At 44.1% G+C, this 21,522-nt stretch overlaps 2 protein-coding genes across 5 annotated transcripts; both read right to left on the bottom strand.

Annotated features, from left to right (window-relative positions):
- Positions 1–1,399: 1,399 nt before the first annotated feature.
- LOC123110211 (uncharacterized) lies at positions 1,400–4,540 on the bottom strand. 3 transcript variants are annotated; one of them, XM_044530685.1, is made up of 2 exons: positions 4,368–4,540; positions 1,400–4,164 (listed from the first exon to the last, which is right to left on the bottom strand). In XM_044530685.1, exon 2 carries the CDS (start codon positions 4,132–4,134, stop codon positions 1,510–1,512), a length of 2,625 nt encoding a protein of 874 aa, XP_044386620.1. In that variant the 5' UTR covers positions 4,135–4,164; positions 4,368–4,540; the 3' UTR covers positions 1,400–1,509. The 3 variants fall into 3 exon arrangements, with proteins under 3 accessions (XP_044386620.1, XP_044386621.1, XP_044386623.1); XM_044530686.1 differs by having other exon boundaries at positions 1,400–4,154; positions 4,368–4,526; XM_044530688.1 differs by having other exon boundaries at positions 1,400–4,183; positions 4,368–4,524.
- A 9,714-nt stretch (positions 4,541–14,254) lies between these two features.
- LOC123110210 (uncharacterized) lies at positions 14,255–18,255 on the bottom strand. Of its 2 annotated transcripts, XM_044530684.1 has the most exons (2): positions 17,247–18,255; positions 14,256–17,067 (listed from the first exon to the last, which is right to left on the bottom strand). In XM_044530684.1, exon 2 carries the CDS (start codon positions 17,045–17,047, stop codon positions 14,429–14,431), a length of 2,619 nt encoding a protein of 872 aa, XP_044386619.1. In that variant the 5' UTR covers positions 17,048–17,067; positions 17,247–18,255; the 3' UTR covers positions 14,256–14,428. The 2 variants fall into 2 exon arrangements, with proteins under 2 accessions (XP_044386618.1, XP_044386619.1); XM_044530683.1 differs by having other exon boundaries at positions 14,255–18,255.
- Positions 18,256–21,522: the final 3,267 nt, after the last annotated feature.

Genomic DNA, 21,522 nt, shown 5'->3' with positions numbered 1-21,522 from the left:
TTCCAGTTTTTAAGTGCTGGCATTGAGTACACAGCTAGTTGGAGGGCGCCCCTTCTCCATCCAAGAGAGCTCTTGCAGCTTGTCGGTGGAGAGATCAGCAGCCGGCATGCCCCAGAGGTTGTCACTGATGTGCTAGATAATAGCGATGGCTGTGGGCTCTGGGGGGAGGAACTGGGCTTTTTGATGATCATGAGGAGTTTACATTAAGATCTACTCCCTCCGTCCCAAAATAAGTGTCTCAACTTTGTACTAGCTCTTATACAAATTTGTATTAAGCTCAAGACAGTTATTTTGGGATAGAGGGAGTACTTGGTTACTGTTGCTTTGAATTGAAAACATATCAGCGGAGTTTCGAAATTTTAGTTCACTGGTCATTTCTGGCACTGACATGATGCACTGTTTCTCATCATCAGCTGCAATTTATGGATCACCCAAGAACTCAGCCTGCACAGAAGTTTCCCCTGACTGAAACTAAACTAATGTGCATGACATTTTTATTCTACGTGATAACTTTCAATGTTCATGAGATCTCTGAACTGACTGAAATTAAACTAATGTATTGCAGCTTGTCGTTGAGGATATTTGCCGTGATATCTACCGTACAGATCCTGAGCAGAGATCATTCTACTTAGGTACTCCCTCCGTCCCGAAATACTCGTCGGAGAGTGGATAAAATTGGATGTATCTATAACTAAAATACATCTAGATACATCCATTTTTCCGACAAGTATTTCCGGACGGAGGGAGTACTTTAGTCCTAGTCCTGTTGGGGCTCATCCGGGTGGATACCTTGACGAATATCCATGCAGGATTCACAATAATCTTATGCCCTATGTTCAGCAAGTTGCTGTTGTTAGGAGGCCAGCTCTCACAATACTGGGGAATGACTATGCAACATTAGATGGAACTGGGCTACTTTTTTTGTCATGCTATGTACAATTGCTGAGCTTAACCAGTACTGGAGTAAATTACAAATGGTAAATAGTGTAAGGTAAATCCAGGCCGTCGAGCGTAATCACTTGAAGATGAAACGAAGCAAGCCATTGGATCTGCCGAACCGTTTTCTGAAAAATTGGGCGCTATCTGTAAATCTCTTCAATGCTTATACAGATAAGAGAAAAGGAAAGCACAGGTCTTACAGCTCGTACATAATAATGAGATAAAAGAACAATGCAAGTAGTCTACATGTTTTCCAGGACCAGCAAGTATTTTGTTGGAGCAGTGGTAAACTGAATATGGCACCTCCACGTAGAGCCAAATAGCAGATCAGAAGTATTTTTAACAGACATTGTATTTAAACATTATTATGGTAATACCCTCGTATTTGTGCAGATAATATAAACATTAGGAACACGTCATTATATTTTGAAAGAGAAATGATATACTGACAATAAAAAAATGGTTAATACTATTACATTATCAAAGCTTGGTGTTTCAGTTCGCAAACATGCAGGCAAGATATCACAAATAGACATTTCATATAAAGAAGGTCGGTGCCTTTAAAATGCATCACCACAACAATTGTTTCTTGGCCACACGGGTGTAACATGCCAAGCTCTCCTCATATAACATTGGAACACAAGGAATCATCTTAGAGTCCATTCTATTCATCTCCGCCGCTGAGTCTTCTTTGGAGCATGTCAAACTATTCGCTGCTGAAGTTGAAGGCATATCAAGAAACTTATGGTGTGGACTACTACAACTTCTGACAACCGGCACCTGATCAAGTGAATACAAATTTTGAATTGCTTGCTCTACTGGATCGTACAGTCCTATTTTCCTTCCAGTGTTGAGCAGGATCCTCCCATAATCGTGATCAACAGCTAATGGCACCACAACACTTGTCTTAAGGGAATAGTCAGGATACGCTTCCAGGTGAATTGTGAATGCTCTACCCCATTGGCCACGCTCTAGCTTCCATACATCTAATTTTTCTGCCACTGGATCTGCTAGAACAGCACATAATACTCCCTCAAGCTCAACAACAAATGCACGGCAACGGTTTCTGCTATTCCATCTTGCAAACCATGAAGGGCAAGGGACAACATCAAAAATTCTTGTAGCAAGGTTGAAAGAGACAATGGTCCATTCACAGCTCCGTCCCAACCTTGGTTCACTCATCCAGTACAGCATTCCTTCAACATATGCTGGTGGCATGTCATTCACAGGCAGAGGTGGTACCGAGCTCCGTTGGGGACGATCCCGAGAGTTACACCAGCGTAACGTGCATGTCAGGTCATATTGACGAGATTTGAAGTCCTTCTGGCGATAGAAGATTGCCACCATAACATGTTGATGAGTCAAAGGGTCGAAAGTCAAGCCAACATTCTTATTGCCGACTGTGAAAGCATGTTCTTCTGCTTTACTCTGCAGCAAACTTGGCCCCAGTGAGTAGCCCCTGTGGAAACCTGTACATGGGTTGCAGAGATAGTCCCTCGTCTCGGTACTTACCAAGTTCAGCCCATGGCAAGGCTTGGAGCAAACCACCTTTGTGTCAAGTAGTGTACTGTTACTAGGAGCTTCTTGGATGCATTTATTCAAGGGAGAAAAACTGAAGGCCAACTGTCCAGTGCCCTTGACCAGAAGCATGACCTTAGGTCTTTTGTCCATGTTCTTATGCTGAAAGTATGACTGAATGAAGTTTTCACTCTCAATCAATCTGAACCACTGCTTGCAGACAAATTTGGAGTGTACCACTGCTTTAGCTGGGAGGCGGAGTAGGATCTCTCTAATCACCTTAGCCAGGTCAGATGATAAGGCTATCTCTTCATCTGTTTTATGCACAGGAGCAAGGGTCTCTTGAATGAAACTAAACCTTGAACTAGGGGGCCCATAATATGGAGTTGAGTGTGTCTCCGTGATTGAAAGAATGGTTTCTAGAGCTTCAGACCTAGGGTCATACGTGTGAACCATTTTCTGATACTTGTCGAAAATCTTGTGCTTGCTAGTAGTGACGACTATCTTCTTCCTTGGCGAGCTGGAATTGATGCCAAAACATCCAATAACTCTCAGAATTTGTGATTCGCGTAAATCTCTTGCCAGGTGGCTCGACAAATTGATCCGGTGACTCAGTAACCAGTCACCAGAGCTATAGTCCGGCAGTTTCCAGATCTCCAAAACATTAGCATAAAGCATTGTGTTGCGAGTATCTCGGACCAAACATAGTTGGTCATCCATCTCCACTAGTTGCTCTTCTGACAACCCATACCTGATCGGCGGCGCTCCTGGTACCCAGAAGGGCGGTGACCGGAGACATGTGAAGGTCTCCTCTGTGACCGAGAAGGACACGACAGCAACACTTGGAGTCGTGGTGAAAGAGGCAGGTCTCATCAACCAGTGCAGGCAACCCTTGGCAAACACAGGAGGTAATTTGTTCAATTCCGCATTTGTAACAGCGGCATATACAAACTGATGCAAGCTCAAGGGTACTCCTCCCGCAGGCGGCCTCCAGCGATCCCCAAAGCGGCCTCCAGGTGTGTAAATCTCACACCTCACCATGTCCTTCTGATGACACAACCTATTGATCAACCTCACCACTTTGTACTCATCTGTGTGGGCATCAAACCCCAGCCCAGCAGTGGACCTGGCTGCTCGTTCCTCAGTGGAAGCTGGCAGACGCGTAGCAGCTCGTGTTGCCGCGTTGCAGATGTAGAAAGCTCCACCGAGAGCGTCATAGAGGAGGGTGAGGCCACGGCATGGTGCCGGCGTCGCTACTTCCACACAGTTGCCACGGGCACCGTCGATGGTGAACAGTAGGTCCCCACGATCTCTGGGGCGCCCCGATGATGATGATGGCGAGAAGGGGCACGAGTAGACCGCCGTGGAGTCGAATGTGGCGGTCGGTGAGATGTATAGCAGCTTGGCTGGTGGTGCACGCCGCCTTGCGTCCTTGGCTACTGACATGTGGAGGCGGCGGAATTCATCGGAGGAGAGCAGCGCAGCCCAGGAGCGGCAAACTGCTCTGAAGCGGAAGACGGATTTGACAGGAAGCCACTGCAGAATCTCTATGATCATCTCGTATGGAAGCGATGCCCCGCAATCATCTCTTGCGGTGGCCATGTGTGCCCTCCTCCTCCTCCTCCTCCTCTCACTGACCTCCCTCGGCATGATATCCTCCTCCCTGCTTCTACGCATCTTCAGCGCCCAATCGAGGTCTGAGATACCCTAGAAAAAAAATCGAGGTCTGAGATGCAATCAACACATGGGGAAAATCACAACAAGAAAGCCACTGCTATCAGTGTTATCTATCTCATTCAACTGATGGGATCAAACAGCTCGGATCTAGTCTAGGGTGAAACTACTGCTGCAGAAGGGGATCTGGTTTCTCGTCTACTAAAAAAGGAAGATGAAAAAAAGTAGGCCCTTACCGATGGGAAGGCGGGGTCGAATCGCGTCCTGCGAGCTCAGAGTTCCTTCAGCCGGAGGCTTGGCGTCCCCTCGGCGGCGGCGCGGCGCAGGGCGGCGAGTCGCAGGAAAAGACTCGTTTTTTCCCAACCGGTGAAGAAACAGTGCTAATATTTATTTGTCGATACCTCTCCGAATTGTGTTCCCTTACGCTGCGAAACCGCCAGGGGCTGTTGCACCTTATGGGCCGGCCTACTTCTGCCTTTCTCCGGTTAAAACAAAAGAATAAATATGTTTCCATCACAAAAATGCATCTGCACAAGTAGTAGGTTTTTTATGAGGTTACTCCCTCTGTTCCATATTTATACTTGTCGCTGATTTAGTAGTATGGAACGGATGGAGTATGTGTCAAGCTACCGACATAAACGCGGTGATGGATGGTCTTTTTTCCCTGTATTTCTTACAGCTTCTGGTTACTTAATTCTTCTTCTTCTTTTTTCTTTTCTCGTTTTTATATTTTCATTTTCTTTCAATTTTTTTTATTTTTCCTTTTCTTTTACAAAATTAGGTTCCTGAAAAAATATTCACCTTTCTAGTAAATTTCAGAAAATTTAATGAGTTCTTTAAAATATAAAAATGTTACAACAGTTTAAAAAAATTCATGTTCAGAATTCAAAAATAAATTAATAACTTTCAAATGTATTCAACTTCTTATGAAAACATGTAAAAGATGAACTGAAAATAAAAGTAAAACAAGGAAACCATACAAAAAAGACAACAAATCGTTAAAGGTTGCTTCGCTCCACTCGGTATAGAAAAACAATGACACGTCTAACTGGGCCGAGGCCCATATATGGTGCACTGTGTCATCACCCTCCTATATGAAGCAACGAGTGGCATGCAATTTTCTATTTGGCGCATATAGCATTGGCAAATCCTATTTCCTAGCCGCCACTTGTCTACGTGCGCTACATGCCCTATATGCAGGGTGGAAGATGAAGGGTCTTTCTATACATTGGTAACATGCAGCCATGAAGGAGGTTATGAGGGGAGATGAGTTTAGTGTGGTTGTTGCCGCCATGAGAGCTGTTAAAAACCCAGAGAGGACCGGTTGCTACAGCCTACAGGTAAATATGGTGATCATGTTAGTTTAGAGGATTTGGCAAGTGCACACGCACAAGACTCATAGTGAGGAAGGTGTGCCGGTTGAAACTTCTGCTAACTTCCTACAAAGCTACTTTGATTCCATCTGTGCTTAAAGAAGATTCTCGACAAAAGAAGTAATCAAGGGCAAGATACCATTGCAATGCTCATGGGACGTTGGAAAACAAAAGAAGACCAAAGCCGCCCATAGCTGGTTAGCTCCGCCAGCCAACATGCATGGTCGCTCTCTCTGTTAAACGGTACATTTCTAGAAGCTGATAGCTTGGCAGCGACTGGAATGGTGCTTCATAAGCAGAATGGCTCAGTGCTTTTTCACTGCATATTGGTATCTATTCAATTGCAACGAATCTATGAAAGCAGAGATACATGTGATAATGATTGGTGTGCCGCTGGCCATACAACATTTTGACGAGCCTATCATCCTTTCCATTCTTTTCGGTAATAGCTTAGATCGTTCCGCTTATGGACAATATGAGATTAAGTCTTTAATAGTGAGATCAAAATAGCGTAGCAGACTGCCTAGCAAGGTATAGTCGTACTGAATGCGCCATGTTGTATGGTTGCATCGAGGACCCCATGTTGTAGGGTGAAACCCTAGAGGGGATCTCTTCACACTTGGAGGGGGGAAAAGTGATGGACACACAAGAACACAAGAGGGAGATCACTCAAACAAACACAAATAACACATCCACTAGAGTAGCATACATGAGATCCACAAGCATACAAGAACAATTCAAGGTAAATAGCACTAGGGTAAAGTTCATCCCACTCCTAGGAGATGAGGTCTTGATGTTGATCTTCTCCAAGAGAAGGCCTTAATAATCCAAAAGGATTCTTCGGGCTTGATCTCCAAGAGGAGGGGATACAATGAGCAAAGCTCTCTAGTGTCTATCAAATACTTTGCTAGCCCTCAAATGAGCTAGGGGGAGAGTTTATATATGCTAGGGATGAATTGGGGGTAAAACAAGGGTACATGGGTCATTTAGCCCAAGATGCACGTAGGCATTTTCGCTGGAGTCTGGGCACCCGGGGTAAAGGGGTCTGGGCACCCGGGGTAAAGGGGTCTGGGCACCCGGACCGGTCAGAGGCAGGCGCACAGGAGGGGTCGGGCACCCGGGCGTCGGCGGTCCGGGCACCCGGGAGGACTGATGGCTCCTAGGCACGGTGGCCGGGCACCCGGGGCGGCCTGCTGGCACACAGGCAGGGAGGGTCGGGCACCCGGGATGGATGGGCGCGGCTGTAGGGTAGGCCGGGTGATGTCTACTACGCAACCTTCTTCTTGTAGACGTTGTTGGGCCTCCAAATGCAGAGGTTTGTAGGACAGTAGCAAATTTCCCTCAAGTGGATGACCTAAGATTTATCAATCTGTGGGAGGCGTAGGATGAAGATGGTCTCTCTCAACAACCCTGCAATCAAATAACAAAGGGTCTCTTCACTACAAGAAAATCTGCCTATAGAGACGCCATTTTCCATAGCTAGAGACGTGTTATTTCATCTCTAGGCGACCATAGAGTCGACTTTGTAAAGCGTCTTTGGAGCGTCTCCCCATGGGCCGTCTCAAAAACATTTAGACGCGCTAGCGAAGCGTGTGTACATGGGATGAGACGATATACTGGGACGTTCAAAAGCGTCCCTAGATATGAGACACTATATTGGGACGTTCTAATCGTATCTAGACAAGTAGAGTCGTTCTATTAGATGCGCTTATCACGTCTCTACACACGGCCTTGACCCCATTCTTATACACGCTATGTAGAGACATTATATCCATCTCTAAATATATACAAGCTTCTTTGTAACTACGTAATATTTAACTTTAAACATTATTTTATTTATTTTGAATTTGCATTTCATCGTTTCAAATCCAATTACTTTACCAAGCCACATGTTTGTGCAAAATCATCAGCAAATATCGTTACATAAAGGCTTCCACCCGTATCACCAGTCACATTAACAGGCAACAAATATTATGTAAAGGGATCCACCAATAGCACCAGTTGTATTCACAAGCATCTCATTCGCACAATATCAATTAGTAAGAATAAACATCTTGAGTTCTAAACTGAATCAAATCAGACATTAATATGAAAGATGCAAACAATTAAGAAAAAATCATACAACTAGAACTAAGTTTTGTGATGAAGCTAAATCCTTTACATAACACATAATATTTGTCCATTTAAAAACTAATTCTTCTGTTGTTTCTCGTGGCTCCTGCAGTGCACTCCTATTTTAAATCATGAGCTACCCTGGAAAAGAAAGATAACAAAAAAAATTAGAACGTAAGCTTTAAGAGTAGTGTGAGAAGAAATGTACTTTGATGAAATTGTAAGAGATGTACCAGTGTTTGGTACAATGTACTTCTCAATGTGTGCTTTCTACAATTGAGGTTCAGTTCATTGTAAGTAAACTTATACAAAACATAGGCATTTTCTTAATAATGAAGCAGAAATTTATGGACACACACCTAAGCAACCATTTTTTCATGTGGCAATGATAAACCGGTGCAACACCCTTTGGCTCTCACACAATTGCTAGGATGTAGTTCCTGCAACTTATGACAAACAATTGTTTTTAAGTATGACAATAAACTAGAATATTTATTAGTGAAGAAACTATTACATCACCAGCAGAGCACTCAATGGAGCATGCATATTGCCAGGTTATTCTTCAACTATGTTATGTGATTCATTTGGGAGGTCATTGCTAGCAACTGTTTCGTTGAGATCAACTTGAAACAAGAACATGATAATAGTATATTAATACTCGTACTTTTATCTTTGCGGGAAGAAATGTGGTTCATATACCAACTTCATTACTTCCCGCGGTTCAAAATCCTTTTCTCCAATCCTCTCCGGGGAATTTTCGCTTCCGAAATGAATGCATCATAGCAAACTCATCCGTCATGTTTTCTACATTATCTCCTAGTGCCCGCAGTGCAAATTGAACATTTTCTTCTTTCTCAGAATATTGAGTAAAAGTCGATTCTAAGCCTAGCACGGCTTTTTCTCCCAGTTGTGTGTGGATTCTTCTGCTTCTTTGCACATTCGGTGTTCTTTTCACATAATTTCTGGGAAAACAACACATCCAGTCAATATTAATGTCACTAAACTAATTATGTATGCCAGATTAAGTATAAGAATAGAACATAAAACCATGGTGAATCCTAGCACCAAAACCCAACAAGAGTATCCCATTGATGTTAGTTAACATCTCTGGGAATACCTGCTATAATTTCGGCCAAAGACCTTGTCATGCTCAAAAAATTTATTCTTCAAACGAGACATAAACACTCTCCATTTTTTGTTAATTTTCAATTGGATCCAGTCTCGTGCAAGTTGCCTCGTCTCATTGGGGTAAATAAATTTCTCCTTCAAAAATTAAAATTGACAGCCAACTATGTCAAATTAACAATCTTGAACAGTGCTATGCAAAATTTACCTCCACATTTGTGATCATCTGCCCATGCTTTCTGCAGAAACAATTCATTGTCACATCTCGGAATATGCAATGGTGCAAATGTTGAGTTCTCAGCAAGCCAGGTAAGATGCTGACAGAGAATGGCAGCCAGCCTTCCATTTGGAATACCACTTCCATTAGTCTCCACAATTATCTTCCCCCCGTGTAACTCCGACAAAATTTTACCCCAGAATTCCCCTATAATCTGTTGCACATCTCCATTTGGCCCTGCATGCAAGAGTACCACAATGGCATAACTGGACCATATACATCACAATAGATATGTGTTTGAAAAAAATGTTTCGAGCTACAAATTATTTTAGTTTGGCTAGTAGATTCAGGAGGCTTTTTGCTAATATATCATCAATCTCTGGAGGGCCTTGTAAATTTTCTTCATCTGGTTTTCATTTACAGCAGCCTGCTCTGGGATGTTTAGGCTTCAAAACCGTCGAGGCATAGAAACATAATGGTAAAAATTGATGATACAGATAATCTACTTCTAGCAAACAGTACAGATTAGATAGAAACATATTGGTACCTATTTTTAAAGAGAATCTACTTCTAGCAAATGGTACAAATTGGATTCCAGCCATGAATAAGGTGATCTTCCGGCAAAACTGGCCTATACAAGCCGGAGGCGGACGTTTGGTTCCGGGTGCTATCTGTCCCCGAAAGTTCGACCATGCAGACGTTCATTGGGATTTGTAGCTAAAGTAGCAAATACTGATATACAAGTCGGACGAGCTGTAGGTAATACACGAATACGATGTGGACGCAGGTGCATACAACCGGCAGTACTGAATTAAACAGGTTACAGAACAGCAAATCGACACGTTTTGCAGCACAAAACGTTCATGGAAAACTTCAGAGGGACGCATTTAGCAGATGAAGCAGACGCGTATATAGTTTTTGTTCGTTTAAAATTACTACAAAATAACATAGCTCGTTGCAGCCTGTATAACCAAACATTATCATGCTTTATGCTCCAGCATAAATGGAATCTGAGATTATTTGGCTAGTCACCACTTATACTGTTCTTGAGTTTTGCCATGTAAAATTTGATTGGACCAAACAGTTGCTCACATATTTTCAAGAATATCTGTCAGAATTGAATTCTGGGCAAGCAAGCAATTCACCAAACACTTAGAGTGCATTGCCTACAGGAAGGAAGTAAGGAGTCGATGGGAGAAGAGCATCGAGACTTCAGATGCATATAAATGAAGGAGCCCACTTTGGTTGATTTAATGATAAACTATAGGGGCTATGCGAATCAAGGGATCACCTGGTTGACGTGGTGGAGACTGAAGATGCTGGATGGAGGCGAGAGCTGCTTGCAAGGTGGTGTACCGACGAGACACGCGGCGGTGCTTCGGGTGAAGGATGAGACCGGCCGTTATGGATACGGCTTCATGACAGTGAGAACGACCTTGGGGTGAGCACGGATTCGTGACGGTGAGGACGACGTTTGGGCGAGCACGGCTTCCTGACGGTAAGGATGACGACGCTGACTGGGCTCCAACGAGCGAACTTGCTGGTGGAGGAAAATGGGAGTCATCGGCGGGCGAAGCAAGCGGCGGGGGCGGAGATTGAGGGTGAGGCTGCCACCATGCGGGGTGCCGGAATGGGCGGTGCGCGTGGTGGTTATGCCGGCGTAGATTGGAATCTGGAGGTTGGATAAATTGGAAGGTGGGGGAGATGGCAGCTTGGAAAAAAAAATCCGGCGACATATACGGGAACTGAGAGACGTGGGAAGTCTTGTAGCGCCAAATTTTTCTAAGCAGAAATAATCCGGAAATATTAAATTTGGTTAAGTGAAAATATTTTTTTACTAGAGAAACTGGAAATAGTTTGAGAGCAGCAAGCAACCACATATATGGATAAAATATATTTTTAGGTGTTTTTATCAGATAATTATGTATCCTTTGTTCTTTTTTGCAAAAACCATCAAATTTCACATAGTTTTAATAAAAACTATAAGACAGTGGTAGACCGAAGGGGCGGAGCGTGACTCGGAAAGCAAGGATAGCACTATCCGTTCGCAGACACGACTGCAAACACACATACATGAGCCGTCCATTCAACACTATACCCCCAATGTGTGCGCGCATTTTAAACGTGAATTGAACTAAACGAGAAATTTAATGCAAATCAAATGGGTTTCATGCAACCCGATAAAAGTATGATACATTTACACGAACCGGATGAGGACATACAGCTAAGACGTCTTGAGAGCCACATCTTTCCCAAGAAAACTCTAGGGTTTCCCTGCCTCCCGCCGGCGCCGCAGTCGGTCCGCGTCATCTCCGGTGGCCTTAGGTCCATGGCGGCGTAGTGGATCTCGGCCCTTGCCGACGGGATGGCTTTGTTTCAGTTGTTCATTCATGTTTTGTTTGGGGTTATGTCCTGCACTCCTGCTCAGTTAGACGAGATGGCGGCGGCTCCCTGAAGATGAAATAAGGTTCTCCTCGCCTATCTCATGTCCTAATGGTGTGTCTACCACCATCGATAGACGTGTAGAGATGTGTCTCCGACGGATCTGTCCTTGGTGGATTTGCTCGGACCTAGTCATAGTTCGTCTACGTTCACGTGTTTTCAACTTGGATCCTCCCGATCTACGCTACTCTTCGTCGGCCGCGGTTGTTGTTCTTCTGTGCTGGTCCTATGGGGCCCTACCACGACGAATTTCCGACTGTCTACTACAACAAATTTTGCCTGGCTTCAGCGAGGGAGGGGCAATGACGGTGGCACGCCTTCGGCTCGCTTACGTGCTTGTGGTCGTTGCTAGGTGGTCTACGGATCAAGATGTTATTTTTATTATTTCTGATATTCGCTGTACTGCCATGATTGAAGATGAATAAAGGGTTGAGTTGTTGCTCTAGAGGGTTGAGTTGTTCCCCCAAACATACCCCAAAAAAACTGCCCATGTATGTCTGACGTGACGCAACCCAAACAAAATTGATAGAAAAAGACAAGAAAAAGGAAGTCGGGGATACAAGGACCGCAGGGGCTATATCTCGCCCATACCGATTTCTTATAGGAGTCGCTAACGGGTGAGCTAGGTGTTGTTGTAGTTGTTCGCTTGCGTGTCGCAATGGTCGCTCGCTGTGGTCTGGTTTTTTATTTCTTTTTTCTTTGTTTTTCACCTTTTTCTTTTTTGCTTTGTCATACTTTGCTTTTCACTGGTTTTCTTTCCTTTCTTCTTTATACTTTGGTTTTTTGTTTCTTCTTGGTGTTATTTGGTTTTTCTTTTGCTTGTTTTTTGCTTCTTTGTTGAGTGTCTTGATTTTTTGTTGGTTTTTACTTTTTTCAACACGTGTCTATTAGGAATTGGTTGCTTTGCTTTTTTTTTTTTTTCTTTTCAGGCCCCCCCTATTTTCCTTTGTTTTCTACAATTTTTTAGCCTTCCTTTTTTGTTTCTTTGTGGTTTTATCGGTCTACTTTTTTCAACTCAATGTCTACTTTTTGTCGGTATACAATGTACATTTGTAGAGCAGACATCAAACATTTCTGATACATGTTGATTTTTTTCTTAAAAAATAAATATTTTGAACACTTTTCAAGATACACGGTAACTTTTTCCAAATAGATTTGTACATTTTTTAACATGATTAATTTTTTTATGTACACAAGCATATTTTTACAATTTATAAATATTTTTTGTACACATCATTACATTTTTTTGTAGATATAGTTAGCATGTTCTCCTTCTCTTTGTTTCACTTTCGTACATTTTTTGTGTATGATAAACATTTTTCTTACACATGATTAACAATTTTCGTACAAATGATTAACATTTTGTACTTCTATTTGTTTCACTTTTGTATATTTTGTGTGTGTATGATAAATATTTTTTGTACACATGATTAACATTTTTCGTATAAATGATGAACATGTTCTACTTTTCATTGTTTCACTTTTGTATTTTTTTTCTATGTATGATAAACATTGTTGCACACATCATTTACATTTTTCGTACAGATGATTAACATGTTCTAATTTTCTTTGGTTTTTGGCCGGGTTCTGTTCATATTTTTTTTAAAAAAATTAATTCTCTCTACTTCTTTCGGTTCTCCTCTGGTTTTTTCTTCTGTTTTATTTTCGTTTTCGTTTTTATGTTCCATTTTTCTTTCCCTTTTTCATTTTAATTATTTCATTAACTTTTGTTTTCAAATTCGTGAATTTTTTGAAAATCATGACCAATTTTCAAATTCATAAGCCTTTTTCAATTTCGTGAAGATTTTCCAAATCCCTAAACTTCTTTCAAATTCATGAATGTATTTCAGATTTGTGAACTTTTTTCAAGTCCGTGAACTTTCTTTTGTTCATGAATATTTTAGAATCGTGAACTGTTTTCGAATTTATGACCTTTTCCCAAGTTCATGAACATTTTCTAAATCCACAAACTTTTTCAAATCCCTGAATGTTTTAGATTCATGATTTTTCCTGGGTTCATGACCATTTTCCTAATTCATGAACTTTTTCAGACCCACATACTGTTTTCCAATTTGTGAACAGTTGTCAAATTCCTGAACTTTTTGCAAATTGGCAAACATTTTTTAAATTTATGAGCAATATTTGTTCTTGAGAACATTTTTTTCCAATTCGCAAACATTTTCTTGTGTCCATGAACTTTTTTTTTCAAAATCCTTATCTTTCTAAAAACTTGCGAACATTTTTTTGAATATATGAATTTTTTTAATTGATGGAAAACCGGAAGTTTGCCTTTTTTCTGAACGAGTAGCTTGCTGGTCTTTTTACGGACTAGTGCAACTGAATGATAGGGTTGGTGTAAAAAAGGCAATCGAACCAGCCAGCCACCGAGCGAACGAAGCCGAACAATATTTGGGCTGCAGCCTGCATGTTCGGTGGCGCCCGAAGTACCGTGATTCGTTGCTCACAAAGTCACAGATTGTATTAGAATGGAAATATAGGCTTCGAATATTCATTTCGGCTCTAGGGTCCAGATGTGGTCCTTATATGTTGACCGTTCGATCTCTCTAAGATTCACGCCAATCCCTTGTATCGTACTCACTCCGTACACTGCAGACGATTATGCGCCGTATGGCTCGGTTCATGTACAAGATAATTATTTACTGTTGCATATTTCACAGGCGTAAATCCCTCCAAAACAACGATCCAAGCACGGCCTAGTAGTATTTTGTTGGAGCAATGAAAAACTGAAACATGGCACCTCCCATGTAGAGCAAAATAGCAGATCAGGCAAGCAACAAACAGAAATATTCATAATACAAAGATAACAGATATTATTACCCTCTTATTTGTGTAGATAAGATAAAACACTAGGAACAGGTCATTATAATTCAAAAGCAAAATGATATACTCGCAATAAAAAATGTTCAATACTATTACATTATCAAAGCTTGGTGTTTCAGTTCGCCAACATGCAAGCAAGATATCACACATAGATAGTTTATATAAGGGTAGGTGCAATGAAAATGTATCACCACAGCAATTGTTTTTTGGGCACACGGGTGTAACATGCCAAGCTCTCCTCATATAACATTGGAACACAAGGAATCATCTTAGAGTCCATTATATTCAACTCCGCCGCTGGGTCTTCTTTGGAGCATGTCAAACTATTCGCTGATGAAGTTGAAGGCATATCAAGAAACTTATGGTGGTGTGGACTACAGCTTCTGACAACCGGCACCTGATCAAGTGAATACAAATTTTGAATTGCTTGCTCTACTGGATCGTACAGTCCTATTTTCCTTCCAGTGTTGAGCAGGATCCTCCCATGATCGCGATCAACAGCTAATGGCACCACCACACCTGTCTTAAGGGAGTATTCAGGATATGCTTCCAGGTGAATTGTGTATGCTCTGCCCCATTGGCCATGCTCTAGCTTCCATACATCTAATTTTTCTGCCATTGGATCTGCTAGAACAGCACATAACACTCCCTCGAGCTCAACAACAAATGCACGACAATGGTTTCTGCTATTCCATCTTGCAAACCACGAATGGCAAGGGACGACATTGAAAATTCTTGTAGCAAGGTTGAAAGAAACAATGTTCCATTCACAGCTCTGTCCCAACCTTGGTTCACTCATCCAGTACAGCATTCCTTCCACATAGGCCGGTGGCATGTCATTCACAGGCAGAGGCGGTACCGAGCTCAGTTGGGGGCGATCCCGAGAGTCACACCAGCGTAACGTGCATCTCAGGTCATATTGACGAGATTTGAAGTCCTTCCGGCGATAGAAAATTGCCACCATAACATGTTGTTGAGTCAAAGGGTCGAAAGTCAAGCCAATATTCTTATTGCCGACTGTGAAAGCATGCTCTTCTGCTTTAGGCATTCTCTGCAGCAAACTTGGCCCCAACGAGTAGAACATGTGGTAACCTGTACATGGGTTGCAGAGATAGTCGTACGTCTCGGTGCTTACCAAGTTCAGCCCATGGCAAGGCTTGGAGCAAACCACCTTTGTATCAAGTAATCTACTGTTACTAGGAGCTTCTTGGAGGCATTTATTCAAGGGAGCAAAACTGAAGCCCAATTGTCCAGTGCCCTTGACCACAAGCATGACCTTAAGTCTTTTGTCCATGTTTTTATGCTGAAAGTATGACTGAATGAATTTGTCACTCTCAATCAATCTGAACCACTGCTTGCACACAAATTTGGAGTGTATCACTGCTTTAGCTGGGAGGTGGAGTAGGATCTCTCCAGTCACCTTAGCCAGCTCAGATGACAAGGCTATCTCTTCATCTGTTTTATGCACAGGAGCAAGGGTGTCTTGAATGAAACTAAACCTTGAACTTGGGGGCCCATAATATGGAGTTGAGTGCGTCTCCGTGATTGAAAGAATGGTTTCTAGAGCTTCGGACCTAGGGTCATAGGTGTGAACCATTTTCTGATACTTGTCGAAAATCTTGTGCTTGCTCGTAGTGATGACTATCTTCTTCCTTGGCGACCTGGAAGTGATGCCAAAACACCCAATGACTCTCAGAATTTCTGATTCGCGTAAATCTCTTGCCAGGTGGCTCGACAAATTGATCCGATGACTCAGTAACCAGTCACCCGAGCTATAGTCTGGCAGTTTCCAGATCTCCAAAACGTTAACATAAAGGATTGTGTTGCGAGTATCTCGGACCAAACATAGTTGGTCATCCATCTCCACTAGTTGCTCTTTGGACAACCCATACCTGTTTGGCGGCGCTCCTGGTACCCAGAAGGGCGGGGACCGGAGACATGTGAAGGTCTCTTCTGCCACCGAGAAGGACACGATGGCAACACTTGGAGTCGTGATGAAAGAGGCAGGTCTCATCAACCAGTGAAGGCAACCGTTGGCAAACACAGGAGGTAATTTGTTCAATTCCGCATTTGTAACAGCAGCATATACAAACTGATGCAAGCTGGAGGGTACTCCTCCGGCAGGCGGCCTCCAGCGATCTCCAAAGCGGCCTCCAGGCGTGTAAACTTCACACCTCACCATGTCCTTCTGATAAGACAACCCATTGATCAACCTCACCACTTTGTACTCATCTGTGCGGGCATCAAACCCCAGCCCAGCAGCGGATCTGGATGCTCGTTCCTCAGTGGACGCTGGCAGACGCGTAGCAGCTCGTGTTGCCGCGTTGCAGATGTAGAAAGCTGCGCCGACAGCGTCGTAGAGGAGGGTGAGGCCGTGGCATGGCACGGGGGTCACTACTTCCACACAGTTGCCACGGGCGCCATCGATGGTGAACAGTAGGTCCCCGCGATCTCTGGGGCGGCTAGATGATGATGATGGCGAGAAGGAGCACGAGTAGACCGCGGTGGAGTCGAATGTGGTGGTAGGTGAGATGTATAGCAGCTTGGGTGGTGGTGCCCGCCGCCTTGCATCCTTAGCTGCTGCCATATGGAGGCAGCGGAATTCATCGGAGGAGAGTAGCGCCTCCCAGGAGCGACAAACTGCCCGGAAGCGGAAGATAGATTTGACGGGGAGCCACTGCAGCACCTCTATGATCATCTCATACGGAATCGACGCCCCGCAACCATCTCGTGCATTGGCCATGTGAATTCTCCTCCTCTTCTTGACCTCCCTAGGCGTGATATCCTCTGCCCTGCTGCTATGCATCTTCAACGCCCAGTCGAGGTCTGAGATGCAACCAACACATGAAAAATCACAAAGGAAACCGACTGCTATAAGTAACGAGTACTCCATTAGAAACTGACTTCTATTAGTAATAAAAGAAGAAAGGACAACACAACGAGATCTGGTTGATCGTCGACTACAAAAAGATGAAAAGAAACGGGAAGACGGAAAAAATACTTACCAATAGGAGGGATCGAATCACGTCCAGCGGTCTCAGAGTTCCTTCAGTCCGAAAAACGATGATGCAATACAGATAAAACTATACACTATACTCATCAAGGAAAACAGAACAAAGCCATGAAAAACATTATGTGAAGATTAGCATACTAGAAGCATGAAACAATAATATTTGAGGTAGCTCTGAAACAACAACGTACTACTACATAGCAACAAACTAGCAAGAGAGCACAAAAGATAGTCGCTGTAGCTCTCCAGCACAATGTAAATTAGTTGACACAGCAATCAAATTCAGAGCTGTGTACAAATCTGAAGTTGTGCAGCGCGCTACATAGATACATCCCTTAAATATCAAAATTCCTTTTGCACAGCGACCATTGAAAACTGAAGCTTCTTATCACAGTAATCATGGCTGATGCACTCTAATCCTTTCAACGAGTAATGACTTGGTCTTTTTTAGATTGCGAACATTACAATCTAGTAATTAGTTAAGGTCAACGATCCAAGCCATCACAGTTCTGGACTAGCTCTCCAAAACACCCATAATATCTCCTCCGTTACTGGTACCGTGAACTCTGCTGGGGATTTGACACCTACGCTGAAAATTTTGTACCTGTCTTGTTTTCCCCCTTAAACCAATCCAATCAGGATCCCTTCTGCAGCTTCGGTTGATGTTCGTCCAAGCTAGACTCGGCAACGGAGGTGTTGGACAGGGGAGAGAGAGGCGGAGAAGGGAACCGGGCGGGGAGGGAGGTACCTCTGAACGTGGGGCGGATCTCGATGGAGAGAGGCGGGCTGGAAGGCAAGTGCGCCGGCGGATCAAGACTGCACGGCGGGCACGAGTGCAAGAGGAGGCGGCGCCGGCAAAGATCCCTCTTTCTCCTTTTATTTTTTGAGAATCCAGATCCCTTTTTCTCGAGAGAGGAACTTGATTTATGCAGAGCTTTGTCGGGCTTTCTACGGCAAAGTTCTGTCGCATCTAAGGATTTTTACGGAACCCGGCTTCTGCCCGGCTTTTTTCAGAATCTTGGAGCTTCATTTGTTTTATAATTTTTATTTAAAATTCTGGCAAAAGAATTGGGTCCGATCGTGTTATTACGCTAATTGGGCTTCATAGGGCTTTCTAGATCGTATTATTTTTCTTCCATAAATAAACTGATTTATTGTGTTCATAAATAATCTGATTTATAATTAGTATTAACTGTGTGGAATTTGGAGATATTTATTTATTCAATTCAATTCAACAAAAGCGCATCTGAAACAATCAGTCATTATTAGATCGCTAAGGTTAGTTATAGTGGGAGTAACTTAGATAGTAACATAACACCTCCTAAGACAAATTTGCTTATGTGGCATAGAGTTAATGAGGAGAGAGATACTTGTGGTAACTGGTAAGGTTATTGATAGTGGGGAGTATCATACACTAGTATCATGCATATGATATTGGTTTATAATACTATCTTCGTAGTGCATGCTATCATAAATTATTGTCATAAATCATCTTATTTATTGTCATGCATGACACCTAGTAGCATAACATTTATTATGATACGGTATCTAGCTACGTTACTTTAACCCTTCCTCTCTTCTTTAATTGCCTACCACATAAGCATGTTTGCTAGTCTCAAATGCATGATACCGGTTATGTTACCCCCACTATGATCAGCCTAACATAATATGTTACTGTAACATAGCACACCCCGAGGTAAAATGAGTATATATCTCAATTAGTGAAGACTTGCTGTTACCATCTATATTTTTCTCTCGAATATGCACACTCTTATATATTAAAGAAGAAAGGCAAAAGAGTGCCTCCACCATAGTTTTACAAGGGTTTCGTTACAACTTACTCCTCACTACTCGCCCACCTATGTAAACTACAGAAGAAAGGGTCAACATTCCCTTTAAACTTGCCGGCTCCGAACCAAACCATGCCTTCGGACCTCACCCTACTTAGGAGCACACTCATCGAAGGAGTTGCTCCATCAAACACAATAGCATTGCGATGCTTCCACAGTTCCCAAAGTGTTAGAATGAAGATTGTACGTAGATCCTTCCTCCGCAGGTTGTTCGGCCCTTGCTTCTCCCGTAGCCATAGGCCAAGGGAGGTTACCATCTATATGTTACTACCCATTATGATGATAGTAACATAGACTAGTAACATATGCACGTTACTAGTCTAAGTTACTCCTTATGATCAGTCTAAGGCTATGTTCGGTTACTAGATATTTGACCCCCTATAGGATCCATAGGATCCAATCCACGAGGGTGTTGTGTTGACCCCACACCGTCACGCCTTCCATACAGCAACAACGTGATTAATTCCACTCATACAGAGGAGAGGTTATTTTCCCCGTCAAAACTGCAAGGTTGCGAGGGGCTTTGACAGGGTTTCTATCCCCGCATGGTATAAACGAATGCACTATATGAAGCAATCGAGGATATATACCCGACCGATCCACGAAGTTTTGACTCCAATCTCGGCGGGGCAGGATTAAGCGAACGAAGCCTGATGAGGAAGGAGGTTCAGAATCAATACAACTATCAGTGACCGACAAGTAAACCGCACGCGTAGCACCAATGTGCGCTAGAAGATTGAATGAGCGACTAGGAGGGTCAGATTCTTAACATGGTTTGAAATCAATTCAACTCTCTGTTTACATGTTGGATAATTAAGGAACTAAAGAAAAAAAAGGCAAGTCTACAACTTCCAAATGGAACAAAGCCACAATGGAATGGGAGTCACGGCGAGAATTAGAGAGGTGCACAACCTCTAGGCAGTCTACCATCATTACCACATGATGAAAGTCTCGGATCTTGGAAAATCTACCACCATCATGCAAACCCCATCAGACTATCCATAGTGGGGAGTAACTTAGACTAGTTACATGCTTTTGTTAATAGTCCATGTTACTACTTCCTCTTATCCATCCCCCTCTCCCTCGCGCCGTCTCCTCCTGAGACTTCCCGGGGGGCCACTAGTGCCGGCGGGTCCGGTCTCCCGCTCCTCCCTTGCTGCCGCTACCGCCGGCCCCTACCGCGGTGGCGGCGGGCCCCTTCCTCTAAGGGGAGGGGGACATCCGGCCGTAGCGAAGGGCGAGGTGAAGCCTGGGTCCCGGGGCAGCGGCCTCGGTCTTCGTGGCAATGACGGTTGCTACGGCCGCTTGGGTGGCGTGGTGGTCGGGCCTGGGCGCGGTGCTACTGCGCGCCAGCTGCTCGCGGTGGAGGAAGCTCGGCCCCCTTGCTGCCCGATGTTTTCCTCTTCAGCGTGGCAACTCCGGCGACGTCGTGGCCTCATAGCGTCGCTCGACAGTTCTTCTCCCGCTGGGCTAGGAGGGATGGCGTCCCCCTGGTCCTGCTTGTGCGAGCTCGTCCCCGTGTGGGATCTTGTCGATGGAGTGCCAGCTCGCTAGATCTGACCGGCTTTGGCCGGTTCTGGTTATCTGCGTCGGTGGAGATTCTGCCACAGTTGGGAGCTCCGTTCTCCGGCGTGGGGGTGCTCGTGTAGCGGTGGTGGGTGCCAGATGTTGGATCTGGCTCGTCTATTTTGGCAGATGAATGGCGAGGGCGAATGTGGCTCTGGCGCGGTGGTGGCGTGTTTGCTGCGTCAGAGGTGTGCGGGCCAATGGAGTGTTGTGTGGGAGTGTTGGTCATGCTGCTCCAGGCAAAAGCCTCACGAACGCTTGTCGGCCAGTTGCGACGGCGCCCGTGGGCATCACTATCCTTCTTGGAGCCGCCGTCAAGGAGTTTTGCGCTTCCACTGCTCTCGGGTCAAGATTTGTGGGCGAAAGTCATGATCATGTGAAGGATCGAGCGGTGGCGTCGTCTTCAACCTGGGCGGTGGGCTCCTACTTCTATGACAAAAAATCATGACATAAAATGGGCTTTTCGTCCTGGGCGGGCCGAAGACGCAGCTGCATGACATTCTTTGGGCTGTCCATGACAGAAAAAACGTAGTAGAAGCGAGGGCGAGGAAAATTTCGGCGAGTTCCCGGTTATGGTGGGTGGCGGGGGCCGAGCGATGCGTGTTTCTCTTGTACACGTACACGCGTGTGTGCGAGGCGTTGGGCTGTAACTGAACCCGAGCGAGGCGTTGGGCTCTAACTGAACCCGAGCGATTGGACTGCAGGCTACGCATTACTGAACCCGAGCGATCTATCGATGGGTGTTAACTGAACCCGATCGAGCGATTCCTTTGCTACTGCTGCTAACTGAAGGCGATTGATGCTGCCTTTGGATGAACAGTGAGCGTTACGGAGGGGGTGGGGGTGGGGTTGGAT

The sequence above is a fragment of the Triticum aestivum genome, chromosome 5B (assembly GCF_018294505.1).
Source record: "Triticum aestivum cultivar Chinese Spring chromosome 5B, IWGSC CS RefSeq v2.1, whole genome shotgun sequence".
In the NCBI taxonomy this organism is placed as follows: domain Eukaryota; kingdom Viridiplantae; phylum Streptophyta; class Magnoliopsida; order Poales; family Poaceae; genus Triticum; species Triticum aestivum.
This window is presented reverse-complemented; position numbering and strand designations above follow the sequence as displayed.

Excerpts from the sequence above, each read along its gene's own strand:
- LOC123110211 (XM_044530685.1), bottom strand. The coding sequence starts at position 4,134 with ATGCGTAGAAGCAGGGAGGAGGATATCATGCCGAGGGAGGTCAGTGAG.
- LOC123110210 (XM_044530683.1), bottom strand. The coding sequence starts at position 17,134 with ATGGAGTACTCGTTACTTATAGCAGTCGGTTTCCTTTGTGATTTTTCA.